The sequence below is a fragment of the Lupinus angustifolius genome, chromosome LG09 (assembly GCF_001865875.1).
Source record: "Lupinus angustifolius cultivar Tanjil chromosome LG09, LupAngTanjil_v1.0, whole genome shotgun sequence".
Lineage (NCBI taxonomy): Eukaryota > Viridiplantae > Streptophyta > Magnoliopsida > Fabales > Fabaceae > Lupinus > Lupinus angustifolius.
The window spans coordinates 13,742,991-13,763,971 of record NC_032017.1 but is presented as its reverse complement, the minus strand read 5'-3'; the positions used below and the strand labels follow the sequence as shown (position 1 = coordinate 13,763,971).

Below are 20,981 nucleotides of genomic sequence, written 5' to 3'. Positions count from 1 at the left end.
TATATATATAGGAGAAATCCGTTTACACCTAAGTTATGTTTACACTAATTACACTAAATTTCAGCCATTCATTTTCTTAAATCTAACGGACCAAATGTGTAAGTGCAATAAATAATTAGTGTAAACAAAACTTAGGTGTAAACGGATCCCTCCTCATATATATAATCTAAGTAGTAACAAGCCAAACACTGATGAAGATTAAAAACAAAATAATCATTTGTAAGATAAAATTTATAAATGCAATTTTGCATCCTGTTCAAAAGAGAAAGTGCACACTTGTAAAGTTTATAGTTTACGTTCTATCATACAGACTGGATTTGCTATATGCCAAATCAAAAGAGATAACTTATTTTTCCTTACCTTGCTTTTAAGGAATCCTGAGTGGCATTAGTAAATCCGTCAAAAGCAAGGTTCAGGAAACATAGTCCATATCCAAGGGGTGCATTTGGGTGTGCCAGCTTGCTGATAGTCTTTGAGCTAGTCTGTAATCAGCATAAGCAAAGAAAGTTGAGCTGCATTCATAGACCACAAAATTTCCTAAACTAGGTCGGTGAGAGCTCTATTATTCTCAGAAGTTTCTAACCTTTAAAAGTGCAAATGTTGATACCCCTCCAGCAACAAGGAATGTACAAAGGTATTCTGGAAAACTGTATCTTATACCATATACCAGAGTACCCATCAGCATAACTGTATTGATGTAAAGTGAATAGTTTGTTAGACAAATACGAATTTTAATAAAAACTTACAACAAAAGAACAATTTAGAGACTTTTCTATCATCTTTTTCTGGTAATGATTAAATATCAGAACCAAGCAGAAGCAATCCGTCCAAAAGATGGTAAACAATAAAGATTTAATTATTTTCAATCTGCCCTTGAGTGAAAAGGGGAAAGAGTTGAAAGGCAGAATACTAAAAGTTTAAGACACAAATCAAGATGGGTTATCAGGTCAAAGGACCATATATATGACCACAAGACTGTCTATTGTCTCGCAAAACATTAATGATTCAGTTCCATTGGCTTAACAACTCAATAAAGTGAAGCTCATCTGCTAGTCATCCTAAGTTCCCCTTAACTAAAAGGACGGGAAAAGCAAAATTGAAGTGCTTGAACACAGAATATAATTGTATAATTCAATAATAAATGCAAGATTACTAAGTAATTGAAATTGAACCTCAATAATTTTTCACTGCTTCTCACAAAAATATGAGCTTTTCTTGGGTACCAAGCACAATATACAAACCTGGAATCATCTTCGACGACTTTGCCAGGACCTGCAGTAGAAAAAATGCAGCGCCATTTCAACAAAAAGCAACAACAAATGCCACAGTGGATAGGATAAAAACTCATGAAAGAGCACCTTCTTGAAAAATTAAAGAAAACAATGGAAAGTGTAATGCACAAATGAACAAAAGCATGCCTATGACATAAATAAAGACAATGATTATTTCCTGTATATGACCCATTGTTCCAAAATTATCATTTACATTGAGATCAATTTTGATGAGCTTATTTTTTCTTCAGAATCCTGACACGTTAAATGACGCGGCACTAAATCATTAGAAACCTCTCTACATTGAGATTGCATTAAAATGAAATTCTTTATATAAGGTTTAAAAGAATTTGATATAGTACTATCAATATAAAAAATGATTTACAATTGCACCCAATGATGTGTTGCCATGTAATGAGTTTGGCATTTCAAATATAGTGATTAACATAATAATAAGACAATTTAAATGACATGCCTAACAGAATTAAATGATGGTATAATCTTAACCTTATTACCAAATTAATTAAGTTAGGCAAATGCTAACCACCAGTAAAGTAATCAAAAGATGGAAAATTTCACAGATAACTGCATTTTCTCAATGTGTAAATTGCTAAATGCACCACTTCAATTTATAATATAGAACATCATGCAATCATTTCATCCATGTAACTTATCCACATACGTTAACCCAAAGTGTGTATCAACTTTTCATCCGAAAAGCAAAATATGAATTAAATATATACTAAATTCTGACGAGTAAAAATGAAATGGTAGGTGGAGTAGTACGCATTGTAGGCATAAATATGCTCCTATAACTTACCCATCGGGAATAAGCTTGATTTGTAATTGTTGTAGTATATTAAATACAACAAGAAAATGTTTCATCCCTTAAATGTTTCATACCTGAGCAGGGTAACTAATATACTTCAAGGCTTCAATTCCCATAGCTGGACCAATAGTGTTTGTAATACCAGCACTCCAGTAAGACAAATAAGGTGCACCACCAGATTCTCCATTAGACCAAATCTTTAACACTATATACACAAAACAATTCAAACAAATCAAAATCATTTACCAACTCTACATCATGCTTTCACATAAACATAACTAACAAATAACAATTGTTATAGATAGATTCTTACTTATATATGACCAGATTAAACACACTACATTCTGCGCCAAGTTTAGAAACGCAAGATGCTCGAATCTCTCACCATCTGGACCGAACCGTTTCGTCGACCTGAATCAAAATCGAAATATTAGTTAACAGAAACAGTTATTAACATCTTCATTTCGTTTTTGAAATTTCGAAATTGAAGACAATTTTGGAGAATGAGAACGAAGAAACGATGATGCTTACAGAGTTTCCTGAAGGACGCCTTGGTAGATGTAAGCGGACCAGATGCCGGCGACGCAGAAGGCGAGGATAAGGACGCGGCGGAGGCCGGAGCCGCGAACCTCCATGAGATACGGCGGTGGGAAGAAAGAGATAAACCGGTTCGGTTTTTTGTGAGTGAGATCGGTTTCTTGCGAACCGGAATTGGAGGAACTAATAAGAGATCGGAGAAGCGACGTGGGAAAAGAAAAGAACGGGGGAAGAGGGGAATGAGGTTTAAGTTACGTAGATTTGTCACGTGGAGGGATTTCATTGGATTGTTACACGTCATCTCGCTCCTCATTGGATGCGCTAACAAATACCCGCGTTTTCTTTTCCACTTTTCGTTATCTGACACAATGAAGGGAAGTATATATATTCACCTATCTTTCTATAGAATAATCCTCAGTTTACTTTTCCACCTTTTGTTAGTCCACTCCCATTTGTATTTAATTTCAGGAAGCTATATTCATTATGAATAGTATTCATGAATTTTACATTAATTCTTTATTTAAAAAGTGAAAAAAATATCTTTAATAGAATTAAGAAAATTGTTCTACAGAATTTTTTATAAAGATATTATTAATCTATATCTATACTATTAATAAAGACAAAACAAATAATAACTACCTCATGGTATAATTTTTATATTACAAACTTACCCTTTTATATTTTTAATAATTACTATAAACTTCCACATTACTTTCATTTTTTATATTAATAATTTAATATCATTAATCTTTCATACATTCTCTTATTTCTATCTTCTATCTTTCTCACCCAATAGACACATAATGAGAAATTGACATAAGTTTTATGTATATTATATCAATTATCACATATTATCTTCTTAAATCTTCACTCTATATTGATTTTATATACTGCAGTCTTATATTTAAATTGTTTTTCTTAAATAATATAATATAAAGATCACACATACTATATCAAAAAATAAGAATGTGGGTGACCGGCACGGAGTGCCGATCGACACGCTAGTAATTATATAAAATTCATTCTTATTAGAAAAAAATATGTATGAAAAATGTAAATTTTTATATATTGTGAGTCCACCATAATATATTAATTGTATAAATATTTAGATCAATAACATATAAATATTATATTAATTCTTAAATAGTTTTCACTCCTTTAATATCCTCCATTTAAATATACGTTTAAGGATAATACGTTGTTTTACTAATTCAAGACCTAAATGTGATTTGTGATAGTGATAATTATTAGAATCAACAATCACAAAATAAGGATTAATTCATTCTAAATTGGCAATACCGATTGTTATTCTAAAAGAATCCACTTTCACATTTGTGAGTTGACAAATTTGGAGACAACGTAAAGGGTATTTATGTAAATCAGAAAGCAAAGTTGACGAACAAGTCTTTCCACGTGGCCACATATACAACGCTCTTCCTATGTCAGTGTCTTCATAGACGAATCCAAAAACTACTGTTCCTTTTTTTCTGTCTTCTTCTCCATCTCTCTCTCCACGACCCATAATCCCTCTGCTCCTTCTTTCTTTCTTCTCTTCCCAAAGTTCCTTCCTTTTCTCTTCAACTACTCAATTTCCCTTCACTTCCTTGGAAATTTAATCCAAACCCATATCCAAATATCACTTTTGTCCTGTACTTGTAGAAGAAGCTCAGAGAATTGTGTGGTAGTGCATTATGGGTAACTGCTTAGGTTCTTCTGCTAAAGTTGATGCAACTCAGAGCTCTAGAAACACTTCTGGTAACCCCATATTATTTTCCACTTATCTATGCAAAGTTATTGATTGTTGGTATTATAAATTCTATTTTTTTGGTGGATTATGTTCTCTTTTAATGCTGCTGAGATAAGAAAGTGAGAAAAAATAAAGATGTGAAAGAGATAATAAAGGGAAAGAAATGAGTGAGAAAGAGTAGATTTTATATTATTTAATATGAGTGAAATGAAAAAGAAAGAGAGGAGAAAACATATTTTATTCTCTGTATCTTTTGTTTGGTTGAATATAAAGTGGGAAGATAGAAAGATGATATGTTTGAAAAAACGAAAATAGCCTTAAAATAAAAAGAATGAAAAGGTAGTAATAAATGAGTTTGAATGTTATATTTGTCATTTCAAATGATTTAGTTCCACTCACTCTACTTTCTCTTCATGTGGGTTAAAAAGAATTTTGTGTAAATCCATCATATTTTTTCTTCTCTCCACCCTTTCTCAACTAAATGAGAAGAAAAATTTATTTTCTCTACAACTTGGATAAAGTGTGATAATCTTACTCAAAGTGGAAATGTTTTTATAGATTTTTTTTATTATTGCTTGATGTTTAGTGTTTGCACATTTTATTTGGATGCAACCCAAGTGTTCAACCAATAAGGTGTTAATCTAGACCAAAAGGTCAAAAGTTCAATTCACGGGAAAACACTTGTTGGAAGGGGGCGCCACACCCAAAAGGGATTAGTTTATTATCCAAGAGGTGAATGATATTCTTGGTCTCTAAACCACAGATTCATCAAACACTCTCGTGTGTTAGTATCCGTCACGTATACACTCAGATTCGCGAATGATACGTATCCGTAGAGTATCCAAAAAAAATAAATAAATAAATAAATAAATATCAAGACGCATATCAAATTCGTTCATAATAAAATATAGGATAATATAGATTCGTTTTCAATAAAACACCAACTTATTTAAAGGCCACAAAGACCCATACCAACATACTATCACACCGCATTGACTCTCCAATAGTCGGTCCACCATACTGACTCTCTGATCCACAACATCGTCGTCAGTGAGGAGATAAAATTGATACTATTTCTATTTCTAGGGCTAGACAATAAGCAATTTTATGAATTATTCTACATATTTTCTAATTTTGGTACTTGGAATTTTAGAGGACTAATTTTCAATTTCTATTATATTTTTTACTTTGGATATTTTGATTTACACTTATAATTTTATCATGTTTTATGTGTTTTTTATTATTTTATACATGTATCATTGAACGTATCGTATCCTATATTTTAGAAAAAATATTTGTCGACGTATCAGATACGTATTGTATTCGATACACGTATCCGTATCCATGTTTCAGAGCTCTTGGTACTACAAAAAAAAAACTGCAAGTGTTCAATTTATTAAAAAATATCTTTATCTCCCACTTTAATGATTATGATTTTTAGTCCTTTTCTCCTAATTTTATCACATATGTGGGGTACTAAAATTGTCCCTTTGATATGATTTTGTTTGATAGTTTGGTGATTCATTCCCAGTGTGTTTCAGACATGGATTTATTTGAAGTTAAGTTTGATTTTTCTAACCTCTTTGAACAACTTGTCTACTTGTCTTACATATCTTGTGTGAAGTAAGGGGATTTGATGTACAAATCTCATCTTTACTTGTTAAGTTTTCTAAATTTCTGCTTAATTTACTTGTAAGAATAGAAACACGTGGTAAATCAAACTTTTAATTGAATAAGCTAAAAGCAAGTTAAATTGTATGAAAATAGAGAGTTTAGGCAATAATCAAACCCCAAGTAAAGGTTTGGAGTTTAACCAAACAAAAGTGTTTTTGTAATGCATAAAGTATAATACTCTTTTGAAGTTTCCTTACATGAATTCTAGGATAGGTGATGGTTGTATACTTGTATTAAAGGTTTTTCTAAAATGCGTGTGATCCAGTTAGGTAAGTTTTTTAAACTTAGTACTTATCTTAGTCATCAATTTTATGAATATCTAATGGTTTAGATCTACTTACTAATTCAAACCATTGAATTTCCCTAAAATTGATGACTAGTAGGAGGAGTAAGTTTAAAAAACTTACGCTTGAAGTAAGTGAATCTCTCCCCTTTCTAAAATGACCCCTTTTGTTTGTGTTGTAGCATTATATGGACTAACTATCTTTTGTTCTTTCAGCATCTGGAATGTCAAAAACTACTTCAAGCTTATCTATTACATCATATAGTGAAAAAAGCAATTCCTCAACAAGTCTTCCCACACCAAGGTCTGAGGGCGAAATCTTGTCTTCTCCCAATCTTAAGGCCTTCTCATTCAATGAGCTGAAGAATGCCACCAGAAATTTTCGCCCCGACAGTCTTCTTGGTGAAGGCGGATTTGGTTATGTTTACAAGGGATGGATTGATCAAAACACATTTACAGCTGCAAAACCTGGATCGGGAATGGTTGTTGCTGTGAAGAGGCTTAAGCCTGAAGGTTTCCAAGGCCATAAAGAGTGGTTGGTATGTGTTTGCTTTCTCACATTCACATTCCATTCCCTTCCCCTAAACAAAAGTACATGGTTTTGTTTTTTCATATACTAATATGCATGTTTATGAAACTTCAATCAATTTCCAGACTGAGGTTAACTACCTTGGGCAACTGCACCATCGTAATCTGGTTAAATTAATTGGTTACTGCTTGGAGGGAGAGAACCGGCTATTGGTCTACGAGTTTATGCCCAAAGGGAGCTTAGAGAATCATCTTTTTAGAAGTAAGTTACCATAACAATTACACGGCTCCTTCGTAATTTGCAGTCTGTTCTGTTTTTGTTGTAATCATTTTGTCACCAAACTAACACAGAAAAAAAAAATCAAGGAGAATAGACTTCAGTGTCCTTAAGAATTATCTCCTTTATGTGTCGAAATATAAATTTCAGTTTGTTGCTGGCTAAAATAACGACTATTTGAGTTCGATTTGCTAAATGCACACACTCAGGAAAAGTACATTAGTTTCTAATTTAAGGGTTCATTATATTTTACAGGAGGACTGCAGCCACTCTCCTGGGCAGTGAGGATGAAAGTGGCCATTGGTGCTGCCCGAGGACTCTCTTTTCTTCACAATGCCAAATCACAAGTCATATACCGCGATTTTAAAGCTTCTAACATCCTACTGGATGCTGTAAGAACAAGGAGAATATAAATGATATAATTTATTCACTTTTATTATTTGTATAAACTACTTTGTGGTTACTTATCATGGATTGGGATTGTAGGAGTTCAATGCTAAACTCTCTGATTTCGGCTTAGCGAAGGCGGGTCCTACTGGTGATAGAACTCATGTGTCTACTCAAGTCATGGGTACGCAAGGATATGCAGCACCTGAATATGTGGCAACTGGTATGATTTAGCTTCACATAAACCATTATAAAGGATTAAAGGTGGTTGATCTAGTTGTTAATGTTTATGGTTAGTAATCTTCCATCATTTAATGTCCATTTTAACATGGTATAACACAAGTAATCCTTTAAGAGTGTAGGTATTACTCCTATCATTAAATTGGTGGAACAAATGATAATAAATGCCTGACAAATATTGCTCATTACACTGATAGTTAGGGTTGATGACCTTAGTGATTTTCCTTCAGAATTCTAATCCATGTTTTCTTTTCAAAACAAGCAATTTTGTTACACAACTTTTAAGTTACGAATGTTTTTTTTTAATGTTATTCTGTTCCGTAGGATAGATCAGAGAAAGAATCATTTCACAAGTCTCATTGTATGTAAAACATTACACTAAAGTTCTCATTATTGACAGGCCGACTGACGGCCAAAAGTGATGTATACAGCTTTGGGGTTGTGTTGCTTGAACTTTTGTCTGGACGACGTGCTGTCGATAAAACAATGGCTGGTATGGAGCATAATCTTGTGGACTGGGCAATACCATATTTAGGCGATAAACGGAGACTGTTCCGGATCATGGATACCAAGTTGGAGGGTCAATATCCACAAAAAGGAGCCTTCATGGCTGCTACACTTGCTCTACAATGCCTTAATAGTGAAGGCAAGGCAAGACCTCCAATGACAGAGGTTTTAGCAACACTCGAACAGATTGAATCCCCAAAAAACGTGGGGCGGAATTCCCAATCAGAACATCAGAGAGGATTCCAGACCCCTGGAAGAAGATCTCCTGCGCCGAATCGGTCTCCAATGCGTCTGACTCCAACTGCATCCCCACTGCTGTCTCACCAGCAGTCTGCTCGTGTGCACTAAGCTAGTGTTGTGAACATCTGTATGTAAAATTTTCAATTCTATCAGGGTGTGTTGTATGATAGGATGTGTTGAGGCATGTTTTTAGAATGCAGTTTTGTAATAGAATAGTTAAATATCATTTATCTAAAAGCTAGGTATTCTGCATTTTTGGTTGCTTTTCTACCCTTTCCCCTCTGAATATCTTGTAGATGATAACTAAAGAGAACATTGCTTGCATCCAAGTGGTGAGAGTTAAGGTGCTTTAAGTACTAAGTAGCAAGCAAATTTAACAAGATTGCAAAAAGCTACATCCTTTTTCATCTATGGAACAGGGCATGGCGTAAACTAAGAGGAAGAAATTCTAATAGACTCTTGGATGTAAATTTTAAACAAATATACTTAAATGAGTGGTGAAAATATTTTTGAAGTTTGTATTGTTGCTGTTCCAGGCATATGTAATAATTTTCACTACTAAGTTTCTGTTTAAGATTTCAACCAACACACATGAAAAGTTTTGTTCATTATAGTCTCATTTAAACTTTGCACTATACTATGTTCATGACAAGACAACAAAAGAACATTCAAACACAAGGTCGAGAATGTTTATTTCAAGAGCTTTGAACTCCTGAAGCAATGAAGCAATCAAGGAACTTGATTGAAGATATCCTTCAAAAAGCACTTCTTTCGGAGCTAAAATTCCATTTGTCCATATTTCGAGAAAAAAATATTTCCTGTTTTTCATTACCATTTACGTAATAAGGAATTCTATGATTTGCATTTCAATCAGGTATGAATACAGCATTACTAACTGATAAAACTAGAGGTGCTGTTTGTGATGTGATTAGAGAATGGAACGTTTTCATCAGTGAATGCAGGGAGCTAGTTCAAGCATTCAGCAAGGGTTATACATGGTGCACATCATTCATTTTGCTTACAAAACAAGGGATCAACTTATATCCTTTTGATTGGCCTATTGAGCATCCTCTTGATTATAGTCTAGAATTCTTTCTTGGCCCATACAACTCTTCAAATGTGGTGGAGGGAGGGATGATATAGCTTGAATTAACAAAGATTTGGCCTCGAGTGCCTGGGGTGAGTACCTGAAAATGGATTTCGATGCTTCTAACAGTCTTATGTCCGACCCTATCGGTTGTGTCTAAGATGACTCTAGGATGTCTTCTACCAGTATATTCTCTCATAAGTTAAACAGTAGCTGCACCATGGATCTCGATGCCTTTTGGGTTCAATCCACTTAACTCAATGGCGGAACCACACATGAAGCATAAGATTGTATCCATATCATCTATTATATTTTGATATATTTTGGACTATTCATGTAACTTGCACCCCCTAACAGTGGGTTCTGAGTCTGCCACTAACTTAAATCATGTGGATAGGAACACATACCTCAACATAGTTTCAATCAAAATCTACCTTTCCATATTTGCTTGCAATCTCTCTTCTATGAATGCTTCTGCCATCTGTGCTTCCTTCACAGTTGCATTGCAAGCTCATTGCTCCTTGTTTTTTCGTATATTATGATATTTTATATACTTCAGATGTTAAATATTAATAAGTTTAGCATATCATATAAGATATACTATATACATATGAATCATTCTATTCACTTAGTAAATTCTAATATCAAAACTAAATAGTTTATTATCTTAGACATTTTTAAAATTATAATTCTTGGCAAAATTTTGTGATAGATTCGGTTTAAAATGCTTTGAACATCCAACCAAACTTTGAAAAATAAAGTAAATGTTATAATATTGCTCCCTAATCATAATTTTATTTGTAGGAAATCAATAGAGTATATAAACCTGATGTTTTCTTCCTCCACAAGTAAACTTCTTTTCAAGCATCATGTGCCACCAGGAGTTCCCCCAAACACTTCAGCATGGACCAACTTTTGATATAATAATGGACCCTTAATGAAGTGTTCCGGGAAACTCTAGGGGAAACCTGAAATATCCCTTCTCAACTACTTCACTTAATCAATCTTTGCTTCATGGTATGAGATAATGTGATAAGCTGTTATATTTATAGTGTTATGTTACATCAACATTGTTTCAACAAAGTATATATATATATATATATTATATCATCCTAAAGTAGAGAGCAAGATTGTTGTGAACCTAGATAGTTGAACAACAAAGATAATTATAAGTTTATAACAGTATTCACCAACAAAGAATCTTTGTGTCAGACCAGTATCACAGTTTTCTTTATTCTCTATCTGTCCATTTGTTCCAACTTTTCACTATTAGTTATTCTCTGACATAAGCAAAATCAAAACATCCTTTTCTAGAATCTTTCATGCAAATAATGTGGTATCTTATTTAATGTAAATTATTACTTTGATGTTAGGCCAAGATGAAGAGTGATATATTTAAACTAACAGGACTACAGTATTGTTTATTATCCTCATCATTCATAGAATTTTTAAGGTAAATGTAAAGGTTTTAATTTATGTCGACAAGGCCACAATTGAGGTTGCAACATTTTGGTTTTAACAGTATCTATAATCGCATTGCGACTATGTGCTGTAGCCACATCTTCCTCTCAATAGTTTGCAATTATGGTAAATACAATGTAAACGCAATTTAAAACCATTTACTAAATGCTATAAATTATACTTATGCTTTATGGAACACCAGAAAGCAAGGGAATGAATGACCAATGAACTTGTGCTGATTTATGAATTTAACTACGAAGATTTGGTTAATCATTGAGTAATGATATATCATTTTATCAAATCCTCTTATCCATAAGAAAGTAATATATATCACTTGTAAATCAATCATTAATAAACAAAATATCATTTTATAACATATGTCACTTTTGTGTGATGTAGGAGAATGAATCATTTTGAAAGGAAAAAATGTACTATTGGAACATTGGGATGGGTCAACAACTCAGCATATATGATGAGAAAAGCTAGAAATTAAAGATGAGATATCAATATACCATGGCTGAGCACTTTCAATGTTATTCTCTTGCCACCATCTTTCCCACAAATGTGACCAGATTCAAGAAAGCTCTATTCATTAAAAAGGCCTTTATGGTCCAAATTCGACTTGGTATTCCCTTTAGAACAATTCAGTTTTAGTTCTGTTTATATGATTATGGAAGATTAAATCTGAACTTTATCACTTCACTGGTGCAAGTGCATGCAAAGATAAATTCCATCTTTAAATGAACTTGTGAAGTGTTCCTTGAAGCAGATAAAATTAGCAATCATTCTGGTTTAAAACATCTAACTACCATTAATTATGTTATAATAAAACTTAGAAAAGTTTAGCCCGTGAAATTGTTCAAATCAAGGAAGTACTATGAGTCTGTTTGCGAGTTGGATTTTGGAGGGGAAATAAGAGAAAAGAAAGACATTCGAACCATCTCAGATGTGTATTTCATGGCTCTAAAGCTTTTCCTTCCCCTCAAAAACCAACTCGCAAACGGACGCTAAGTAATACCTGATGTGGCCTTATATTTTATGTTATGTCATGCATTGTTTGTCCAACCTCACTATTTGTAATGAATTATATATGTTCTTAGCTTTTAAGATTTAGCTATTACATTTGCTTTTGTTCAGGGGAGAGTGGAATTGTAAAGATGAAAGCAAATGAACCTAGACACAAGAATAGACTATATAGAGTTGAAGTAGAATGAGATCAAATATTGTTGAGACAACCAATGTTGAGTGGCCACATTCTATTCTAAGTTCATTGTGAATAGATATCTGCTATCTCAGATTTTGTCTCATACGCTATCTCACATCAATAATAACGAAATAATAATAACAATAATGAAGATTTGTATTTTTTAATTGATATGATATGTTTTTATTGGCACGAAACAATATATAAAACATAATTCGAGACATCCGCTATTTGTTGGTCGATTGTTTCAAGCTTTAGTCCAAAGAGTCAAGTGTTAAACGAATCTATATAGTATGTGAAAGTGTGTCAACTCAACTTTGCATGGGTTCTAGATGTGATACTGATGCAACTAGAATTAATGTTTTTGGCTATGCAAAAGCCAAGTAGATCAATGCACATCCACTGCATTTTATTCTTTGCATTCCGCTCTCTATTTTTCTCATTTGATGGTGATAAATACCCTAGCCATGACATGACTAATGTGATGGGTCTATAAATTCATTGATGGTATCATGCTTAAATATTCTTTCAATATTTTATTCAGTTGAAAGGAATCTATCATTACTTAAACCCCTAAACTTATAATCATAAATTTCATTAAATTGTTATACTTGAACAAGGTTAAATTTATTATTTTACTATATAGATCATTTCTTTAAGAGTAGAGATCAATTGTGTGTGTTTTCCCTCTGGTGATGGAGGGATTCAATACCTTTTTCATTGAAAAAGATATTATTATTTTCTTTAAATATTAGTCATTGATAATTTAGGGTATAACATGTCTATGATCATTTATCGTCTTACGATAAAAAAAAGGGTAATAAACCTCTTCCATACCGAAGAGAATGTACTCATTTACATTTGTTCTTCGCTTCCTTAGTAAAGGGAGAGACTGAAGACTACTACTTTACTTTCTTGTATCATATGTGTAATGTGTTAAACTTGTAACAAAAATTTAAGGGGATGTTTTATTGGCAATAATAGAATAAACAAAATAGGTAAATATGTATCATAAAATTCAAATCTTATCATCATATAGTGACAATTGATTACCTTCATCAGTCGCTTTACATAACTACTTATTTAGATTTCAATAACTAGACATATTTCAATAACTAGTTAATGAAGGGGCACTTAAAATTGTATTAATACATTCAATGAAATTCAGGTTTTTACCCAGTAGCCTTGGAATTATTAGAGAGAGCCTTACTTAGTCGCCCTAAGATTTTGTGCTCTGGAAATACTTGAAATTGTATGCCCTAGCTGTAATGCTAAATTTACTCAAACGGATGAAATAATTAGTCAGATACCGTGATTATTCTATTCAAACATTAATAACTTTAAAATTGAATAAGGATGTTTCAATTGTTACTCAACAGACATTAAATTAAAGTTTGTTTATGAGTTAGAATTTTGTGGACTGAAAAAAATAGAAAATGTTAGAAAATCATAAAATATACTTATAAGAAAAGCCAGGAAAACTTAGGAATCATAAAATACATCTATAAGAAAAGTTGAACATCACTCTTTTTACACGACCTCCTTTTTTTATAAGTAAACTTTTTATTGAAATATTACATGCATGGGATACAAGCAAATTTTGAGATTATAATTTGTTTATGTTTAGATACCCTATCTGAAAACTGAATATAAACTAATCTGTTATGTTTGAGTAAGATAGAAATATTGTTTTTTATATAGTAAACTACAAAAAAATGTATGAGATTATTTGTTTATGTTATGATTATTTTAATTTTTTTACACTATTATCTAAATATACATTTTTTTTAAATATTTACCATAATATATATTTTTACTATATATTTTTTAATTTTTAACATTAACAAAAGCTAAAAAATATATTAAAATAAAATACAATATAAAAACCAATATTAATATTAAAAAACAACATGATACACAAATAAATAGAAGTTGCTAAACTTGAATTACACATTTTACGAAATAAATAATACAAAAATGTCAAGTTTTATGTTGGTGTAAAATGGGAAGAGGAAAAGTTGAAAATAAATAAGCTAACCCAAAATAATCTAACCCATGATTTTTGAGCTTCTACTTTTGTTTTTTTTTAAAAACTGAGTTAATAATTTTATTTGACTACCAAACATATATAATTGTAATTTTAATCTTACTTTTTAAAATATAAGCAAAAACTCTAATTTTTCATCCATACCAAACATGCACTAACCTACCAAACAAAACCACACAAAAACGAGAAACAACTCAAGTCATCTATAATACCACTGTAAGCTTCAAATTGGATTACAAATTCATTCAAACCAAAACATATTAGCACGATTATGTCTTCCTTTTCATATCTTGAGTTTTATCTCATTCACAATATCCTCCAAGGTTGCATGATTATTATTGAAAACAACGATATTCCTGCTTATCCAAATAGTCCAGATTCCAATCATCCCTATAACTGATAAAACATTCCCAAAATTATTTTTCTACTAATAAAGGATGTTGTAATAAATGAGTCATTCCACATGAAGGAAACATCATTCAAACACAAACCATCTGTGGATTCGTTGCCACACTAGGCAAAGGAAGTGGCAAGAAAAAAACATATGATCTACTGATTTGTCTTGAGCATTACACCAAGCAAGTGTCAATGACTTCAACAACGCCTTAGATTTCTAAATCAAAAATTGCATCCTTCTATCATCTCCTACTTTGTCACCCATTTTTAAATTATTCTATAAGTTGATTTAACCGTATATGTGTTAGACACATCATGAGTCTAACTCCAATAATATGATGCCTCCTCCTTCATGGTTGTAAAACTTATCAGCTTCACTAACTCCTCTATCCTTGTCTTCTCCTATTTAAAAGGTTCTCTCCTTCGAGGTTTATTTCAATTTCAAACACCCTCTACTCATTGGCTAACCAAACAATGTTTATCCTCAGTTAAATTAAAAAGTATATCAAAAGAATATATTTTCTTGAAAAACAACAAGAATCATAACCATGAAAAAGAGAAAGAATATATTGAGGAAGGATTTTGATAATTTGAATAACTTTTATTAGATTTTGATGTTTTCTACAACTTTACCTAGAATATTTCCTCATGCTCCCATTCTTCTTGGCGAACATCATGACCAGGTTCAGCCCTAGAAACTAGAAATAATTTCATTTTACTAAGAATTCTCCATAGCCACATATATTTTCACCTTTATGTAGCTTTATTTTTTATTACTATGGGAGCATAATATCTCTATTATATATAGAACACTTGGTAGTTGTTAAGCATTTGTCTAAAAACAAGATAAGTAGGTAGTAACATGAAGCATGTGTAATTAGGGTTCATTATTTGTTGGTTGTCTCTTGGAGTTCCTCTGAATGCTTCATATAAGGGGCTAGCTAATCTAATTCCATTAGAAAGGAAAGTCCTTCTTGAATGAAGTGTTTGGGGGAACTTCTAGATTCAACTAACACTATATATATAGCTAGAAGGGTAATAAACAGGTTTCTTGGAAGTTAAGCAACTTCATGAATAAATGTAGAGAGCTCATGAATTCTATGCAAATTATGGTTAGTCATGCTTTTAGAGAAGGCAATGCTTGTGTAGATAAGTTGGTAACTTTTGGAATGAATTCTCCAACTGATTCTTGGTGGAATTACATGCCTAATTTCTTATATGATGAATTTAATATGAATAGGAATTTACTTCCTAACTATAGGTTCCGTAACTTGTAACCTCATGGCTTCCCCCTGTACTTTGGTTTCCTTTCAATATATATTTGGGTATGTGTTATCACCTTTGCTTTTAAAAAAAATAGTTAGAAGAATGGACAAAATTCATTTCTTTCCCCCACATGGTTATTTGTTCATTAAAGAAGAGGAATCAAATATCATTTCATTCAAGTGTTTAGGGCAACAACTATGCTGAACATCACTCATGGGTTTTACTCTTCTTATAACTAAGCTCACAAATTTACAACATTGTTTATTTTTTATGTTAGCTAATGGCCTTTGCATATTTCTCTAATTCCCTCTACATTTTGCTTTGTCTGATTCTATTGTCTGGACATAGCTTTGATTAGTATTTGTACTGGTTAAACTCCGTGACTCTATATATATTTCCAAAATCAACAATCAAACATGGGTTGAGAAATTTCTTGCATTAGATGCCTGCTAAATCTCTCACAATCTTCATGTAAATTCTTGTCAACTTGTCCATTCAAGTTGCATTCTTTGAAAATCGACATAATATTTCTATATACTATAATCATTGTTTTAAGTTGCGGATGTGATTATGTTACATTTACTTTGATTGTAAATTTTTGGGGAAAATGAAGCAGTCACAATTACGATTGTGAATATTATAGTTGTGGAATGCAATTTGAAATACTCACTATAACATACTTTTTAACTATCATTTACTCCTGCTCAACTTCATCCTTTACCTTTACTTATCTTGTTTCAATGCATATTATTATACTCATCATAAACTGGTTCATGATCTTGTGGAGAAGACTATTTTAATAATTTGAATTTTGGAAAATTTAGGAAAATTCTCCAAATTCAGGAACATTCTCTAAATTCCCCCCTCTCTTAATTTAAAAGACAACCTTCTAACTTCAATCATGTTTTCCAAATAGTGGTTTGGCTAAAAATTCACTCTATGCAGGTATCCAAAACTTTTTATAGAAGTCAATAAATGATACAAATATTTGACAATAAGTAAAGACAAAATACTTTTTTTATTAAAAGAATAATTACTCATATGGAGTAGTTTTATCTCACTCCACATGTGTATTAGAAGAGAAATTAAGAGTGGTTATTAAATTAGATAGGAAAATATTTAAATAAATAAGAGTAGATTGAAAAGAGTTAAAAAATCAAAAGATAAAAGTTTTGGAATTGGGGAAGTAGCACTTCTTAGCTTGTAAAATAGGATCCTTTCTTTATTTGGGAATCTCGGTGGGGGCTAAGATTGTCAACTTGCCAGGGTATTATTGATGTGGTCTCCAAGAGACTTGCTTCATATAAATGTAAGCATATTTCTTTGGTGGCAGGTTAGTCCTTCTAAACTCGATTCTATCTAGCATTCATACCTACTTGTCATCTTTGTATAAATCTTTGAAGAAGGTTTTGTCCAAGATTGCTAGTCTGTAAAGGAAATTCCTTAGGGGAAATAAGAGAGGGGGTGTAAACAGATGATGAAACTCAAAATCTTTTTTGGGTGGACACTTAAGTGGGTCATCAAAGTGTGGGAGATACAATGGTGTCGTCATGTGTTTGATAGAGAGAAGACTTTGGTTAGAAATTTGTATGACTTGATTCAACGTCATTCTTGCGAGAAGGATGTCACTGACAGATAGAGATGGGGTGTTCATACATCCGGGAACTATGTGGTGACATCGACTTATCTCATTCAAGTTGATCCAAGTATTCCCGCCTTTAGGTAACACTCCCTTTAAGTCTTGGATTAACTATGTTCCATCAAAAATTTGTTGTTTTGTCTAGAAACTTCTTAGACATAGACTTCCTACAAAGGATGAGCTTTTTAAAAGGCAAGTTATTCTTAGGACTGAGGATCTGAAGTGTGTTTTTTGCAACAACCATGACGAGTCAATTGACCATGTCTTTTTATCTTGTAAGTTTACATCGTCTGTTTGGAAATGTGTGTATTTATGGCTTCAAGTTGATGACCCGAATCCTACAACAATCATTGAGTCTTTCAACATACATGAAGCTATTAGTCTTAGAACTAAAGGAACCGAGTTTTGGAGGATGGTGTGGTTTTCTGTTGTATAGTCTATCTGAATTATGAGAAATGAAAACATATTTTCATATAAGCCTGTGTTTTATGCAAATTATGGTTATGATTCAAGTTCGATCATGGTCTTGGTTTCAGTCAAAAGTTGCTCTAACTTTTTTAATTTTTGCTAATTGGTGTAATGACCCAATAGCTTATATTTCTATGTCGTCAAAAAAAGATCAATTTATGATTTTCTTTTTGTATTGGGTTAGTACACATTATGCTTCTTTGACTGAAATTTTGGAATTAAAGGCAATTAAATAATTAAGAAAAAAGCAAAAAGAGAAAGTCATTTAGGTGAGAAATCCATTTAGTTTAGCCTAATATTCTCTTTATACATCCTATGAATCTTTCTCTTTTCTATAAATATATTAGATTAAGTTAAATATATAACTTGTTTTTTAACCGTGCATAGTACATGTATTTAAATTTAATTACATTATCTGAATAAAAACTATTTATTTTATAATTATCTATTTAATTATTTTTAATAAGATAATTTTGAGTAAACATGTTAAGTAATTGCAATTATAAATAAATTGCTCTCTTTCGATATTACCATGCAAAAGTCATCATAATTGCAATTTGTTCCTATCCGGCGAACCAAAGGTCATGTTTAGACGTCGAGGTGGCCCCACTTGTTGGGACCACCGAAGTTGACCCAGGGGACAGCATGCCTTCCGTACTCCACCAACCTACCTGCCAGCACGACAGACAGGTTGCAGAACGGGAGCCTAACCAACCACAGGCTAGAAGACAAGAAGGGCACAGTGTACGATCCTGCAGACCGCCTGACACGGGAAAAGCAGCTCCCGACAACACCTTTGGTAGGCCACGCGTCGCACCACCAGCCAAGAACCCAAGGTCAACTCTCACTCCTATAAATAGGAGTACCCACCAACAGGAAGTATCTTAACCTCAACTCCTTGACTCTCTAATATTATTCTTCTTGTCACTCACTCTCTCTACTTCATATACTGACTTGATCGTCGGAGAACCTTTTCAGGTACCTCCACCGGCGGGTCCAACACTCTTGCTATCTCCTACCACCTTGACGACCACTTCCTACCTCTTCATCAACATCCGATTCATCATTGTCCGTACCTTTGTGTTCTGATAAAGAACATTGGCGCCGTCTGTGCTTCCTACTCACACAATGGTAACCACCAGAAACCGAGCTCTATCAACCAGCCAAGTCGACCCTGCACCAAGCAACCTTCCCCTACCGAGACAACCATCCCACCAAGCTAGCCATAGCCATCAGACCACTCCAGAACAGCAGCCAACCACCCAACAACTTCTCCAGATGCTGGAACGCCAAGAGCGGCTCATCCAGCAACAGGCTGATGTCATACAGGAACTCCACCACTCCAAAATCAACCCTGAGGATCTTTCCGAACGCCCTCTTCACGAGAAAAACCGTGAAGAGTCAGCAAACGAGTCACACCCACCATCCCAACCAGCCCCACACCACTCTTGTGGTGCTAGACATCCTTTTACACCTACTATCATGGCTTATCCCTTACCCTCCCATTTCCACCGCCCAACAAACATGGACCAATATGATGGGACGGCAGACCCACAAGACCACCTGGACGCCTTCGAGGCTTCTATGTTATTCCATGGGGCTACACGCTGTCCGGCATCCGCCAAGGATCCAACGAATCCATCCGAGCATACCTCGATCGATTCAATACAGAGGCTATGAAGGTAAGAACACTAAGCCCCGAAGTAGCCGTGCATGTCCTCGTTATGGGACTCCAGGAAGGCCTCTTTCGCACGGACCTAGCCAAATACACCGACCTTACTATGGAAGATCTCCGTGCCAAGGCCCATCTATGGAAGACCTCCGTGCCAAAGCCCAGCAATTCATCAACCTCGAAGAAACCCACCACATGCACACTCATACTGAGCCCCAAACACACCACCCCTCACGGGAAACCAAACGACCAAGACCACAAGACCTACCCCGCGACTTACCCTCACTAACCAAAAGAGCCAAATACTCCACTTATACCCCCCTGAACGCCAGCCGTTCCCGAATCTTGCAAGAGGTCCTTTCCACTCACCTTGTCCAACTCCCACGCCCCCGCCCTACTAAGCCCGGCCCGCTAGACCGATCCAAATATTGTGACTACCACAGTATGTTCGGCCACCTAACCAATGAATGCCCTCAGCTCCGAGATACCATCGAAGACCTCATACAGGCAGGTCACCTGCAACGATTCATCGCAGGATTAGAACAGCGCCGGCGGTCATCACAGCCCCGCCGCCCAGAACCCCCAAGAAAACGGTCCCCCCCACAGTTTCAACAACGGCGACCTACTCCACGTCCTCAAACGGATAGGCCCCGAACAGACAATCGGCGCCCATGGAGCCTAGTCGATATCAACACCATCTCCGGGGGTTTTGCCGCCGGAGGGACCTCGAGGACCGCCCAAAAAAGATATGTCGGGGAGGTAATGCACGTCGCTACCAGAGACCAGCAGAGACAACATTACAGATCCACCCCCCATCACTTTTGACGACCGCGACTATGAAGGTGTCGTCCGAGGCCACGATGACCCTCTTGTCATCACCACCAAACTCAACAACAAAAAGGTTAGTCGCTTGTTCATTGATCAAGGTAGCTCGGCTGACGTTATTTTTCAGGATCTGTTCGACAAAATGAAGCTCCGAGACCGCGACCTCCTACCTTATGATGGACAGTTGGTCGGATTTTCCGGCCAGGGAATCACTCCCAGGGGGTACGTAGAGATTTGGCTTACTGTCGGCGACCACCCAATGAGTAGAACCGTCCAAACAAAGTTCCTGGTCGTCCACTGTGATTCTGCATATAACGCCATAATTGGCCGCCCAACTTTGAACAGGCTGGGAGCCATCGTCTCAATACCCCACCTCTGCATGAAGTTCCTCTCCAT

The 20,981-nt window shown here is 34.4% G+C and overlaps 2 protein-coding genes and 1 long non-coding RNA gene across 4 annotated transcripts in view; 1 reads left to right on the top strand and 2 right to left on the bottom strand.

Annotated features, from left to right (window-relative positions):
- The window catches only part of LOC109357481 (UDP-galactose/UDP-glucose transporter 3), a 4,217-nt gene extending 1,289 nt beyond the window's left edge, over window positions 1-2,928 (bottom strand). The window contains exons 1-6 of the mRNA XM_019601465.1: window positions 2,632-2,928; window positions 2,414-2,511; window positions 2,175-2,305; window positions 1,242-1,272; window positions 584-687; window positions 361-482 (exon numbers count right to left, since the gene is read on the bottom strand). Coding sequence (XP_019457010.1) covers window positions 361-482; window positions 584-687; window positions 1,242-1,272; window positions 2,175-2,305; window positions 2,414-2,511; window positions 2,632-2,735 — 590 coding nt within the window. The 5' untranslated portion in view covers window positions 2,736-2,928. The remainder of the gene's footprint in view (window positions 1-360; window positions 483-583; window positions 688-1,241; window positions 1,273-2,174; window positions 2,306-2,413; window positions 2,512-2,631) is intronic.
- LOC109357434 (probable serine/threonine-protein kinase PBL3) lies at window positions 4,102-8,787 on the top strand. Of its 2 annotated transcripts, XM_019601395.1 has the most exons (7): window positions 4,102-4,392; window positions 6,324-6,327; window positions 6,558-6,880; window positions 6,996-7,131; window positions 7,402-7,538; window positions 7,633-7,756; window positions 8,174-8,787. In XM_019601395.1, exons 1-7 carry the CDS (start codon window positions 4,363-4,365, stop codon window positions 8,626-8,628), a joined length of 1,209 nt encoding a protein of 402 aa, XP_019456940.1. In that variant the 5' UTR covers window positions 4,102-4,362; the 3' UTR covers window positions 8,629-8,787. The 2 variants fall into 2 exon arrangements, with proteins under 2 accessions (XP_019456940.1, XP_019456939.1); XM_019601394.1 differs by lacking the exon at window positions 6,324-6,327 and having other exon boundaries at window positions 4,103-4,392.
- Window positions 8,550-10,656, bottom strand: LOC109357435. The gene is made up of 2 exons (XR_002108859.1): window positions 10,434-10,656; window positions 8,550-8,645 (listed from the first exon to the last, which is right to left on the bottom strand). It is a non-coding gene; the product is annotated as an uncharacterized LOC109357435 (long non-coding RNA).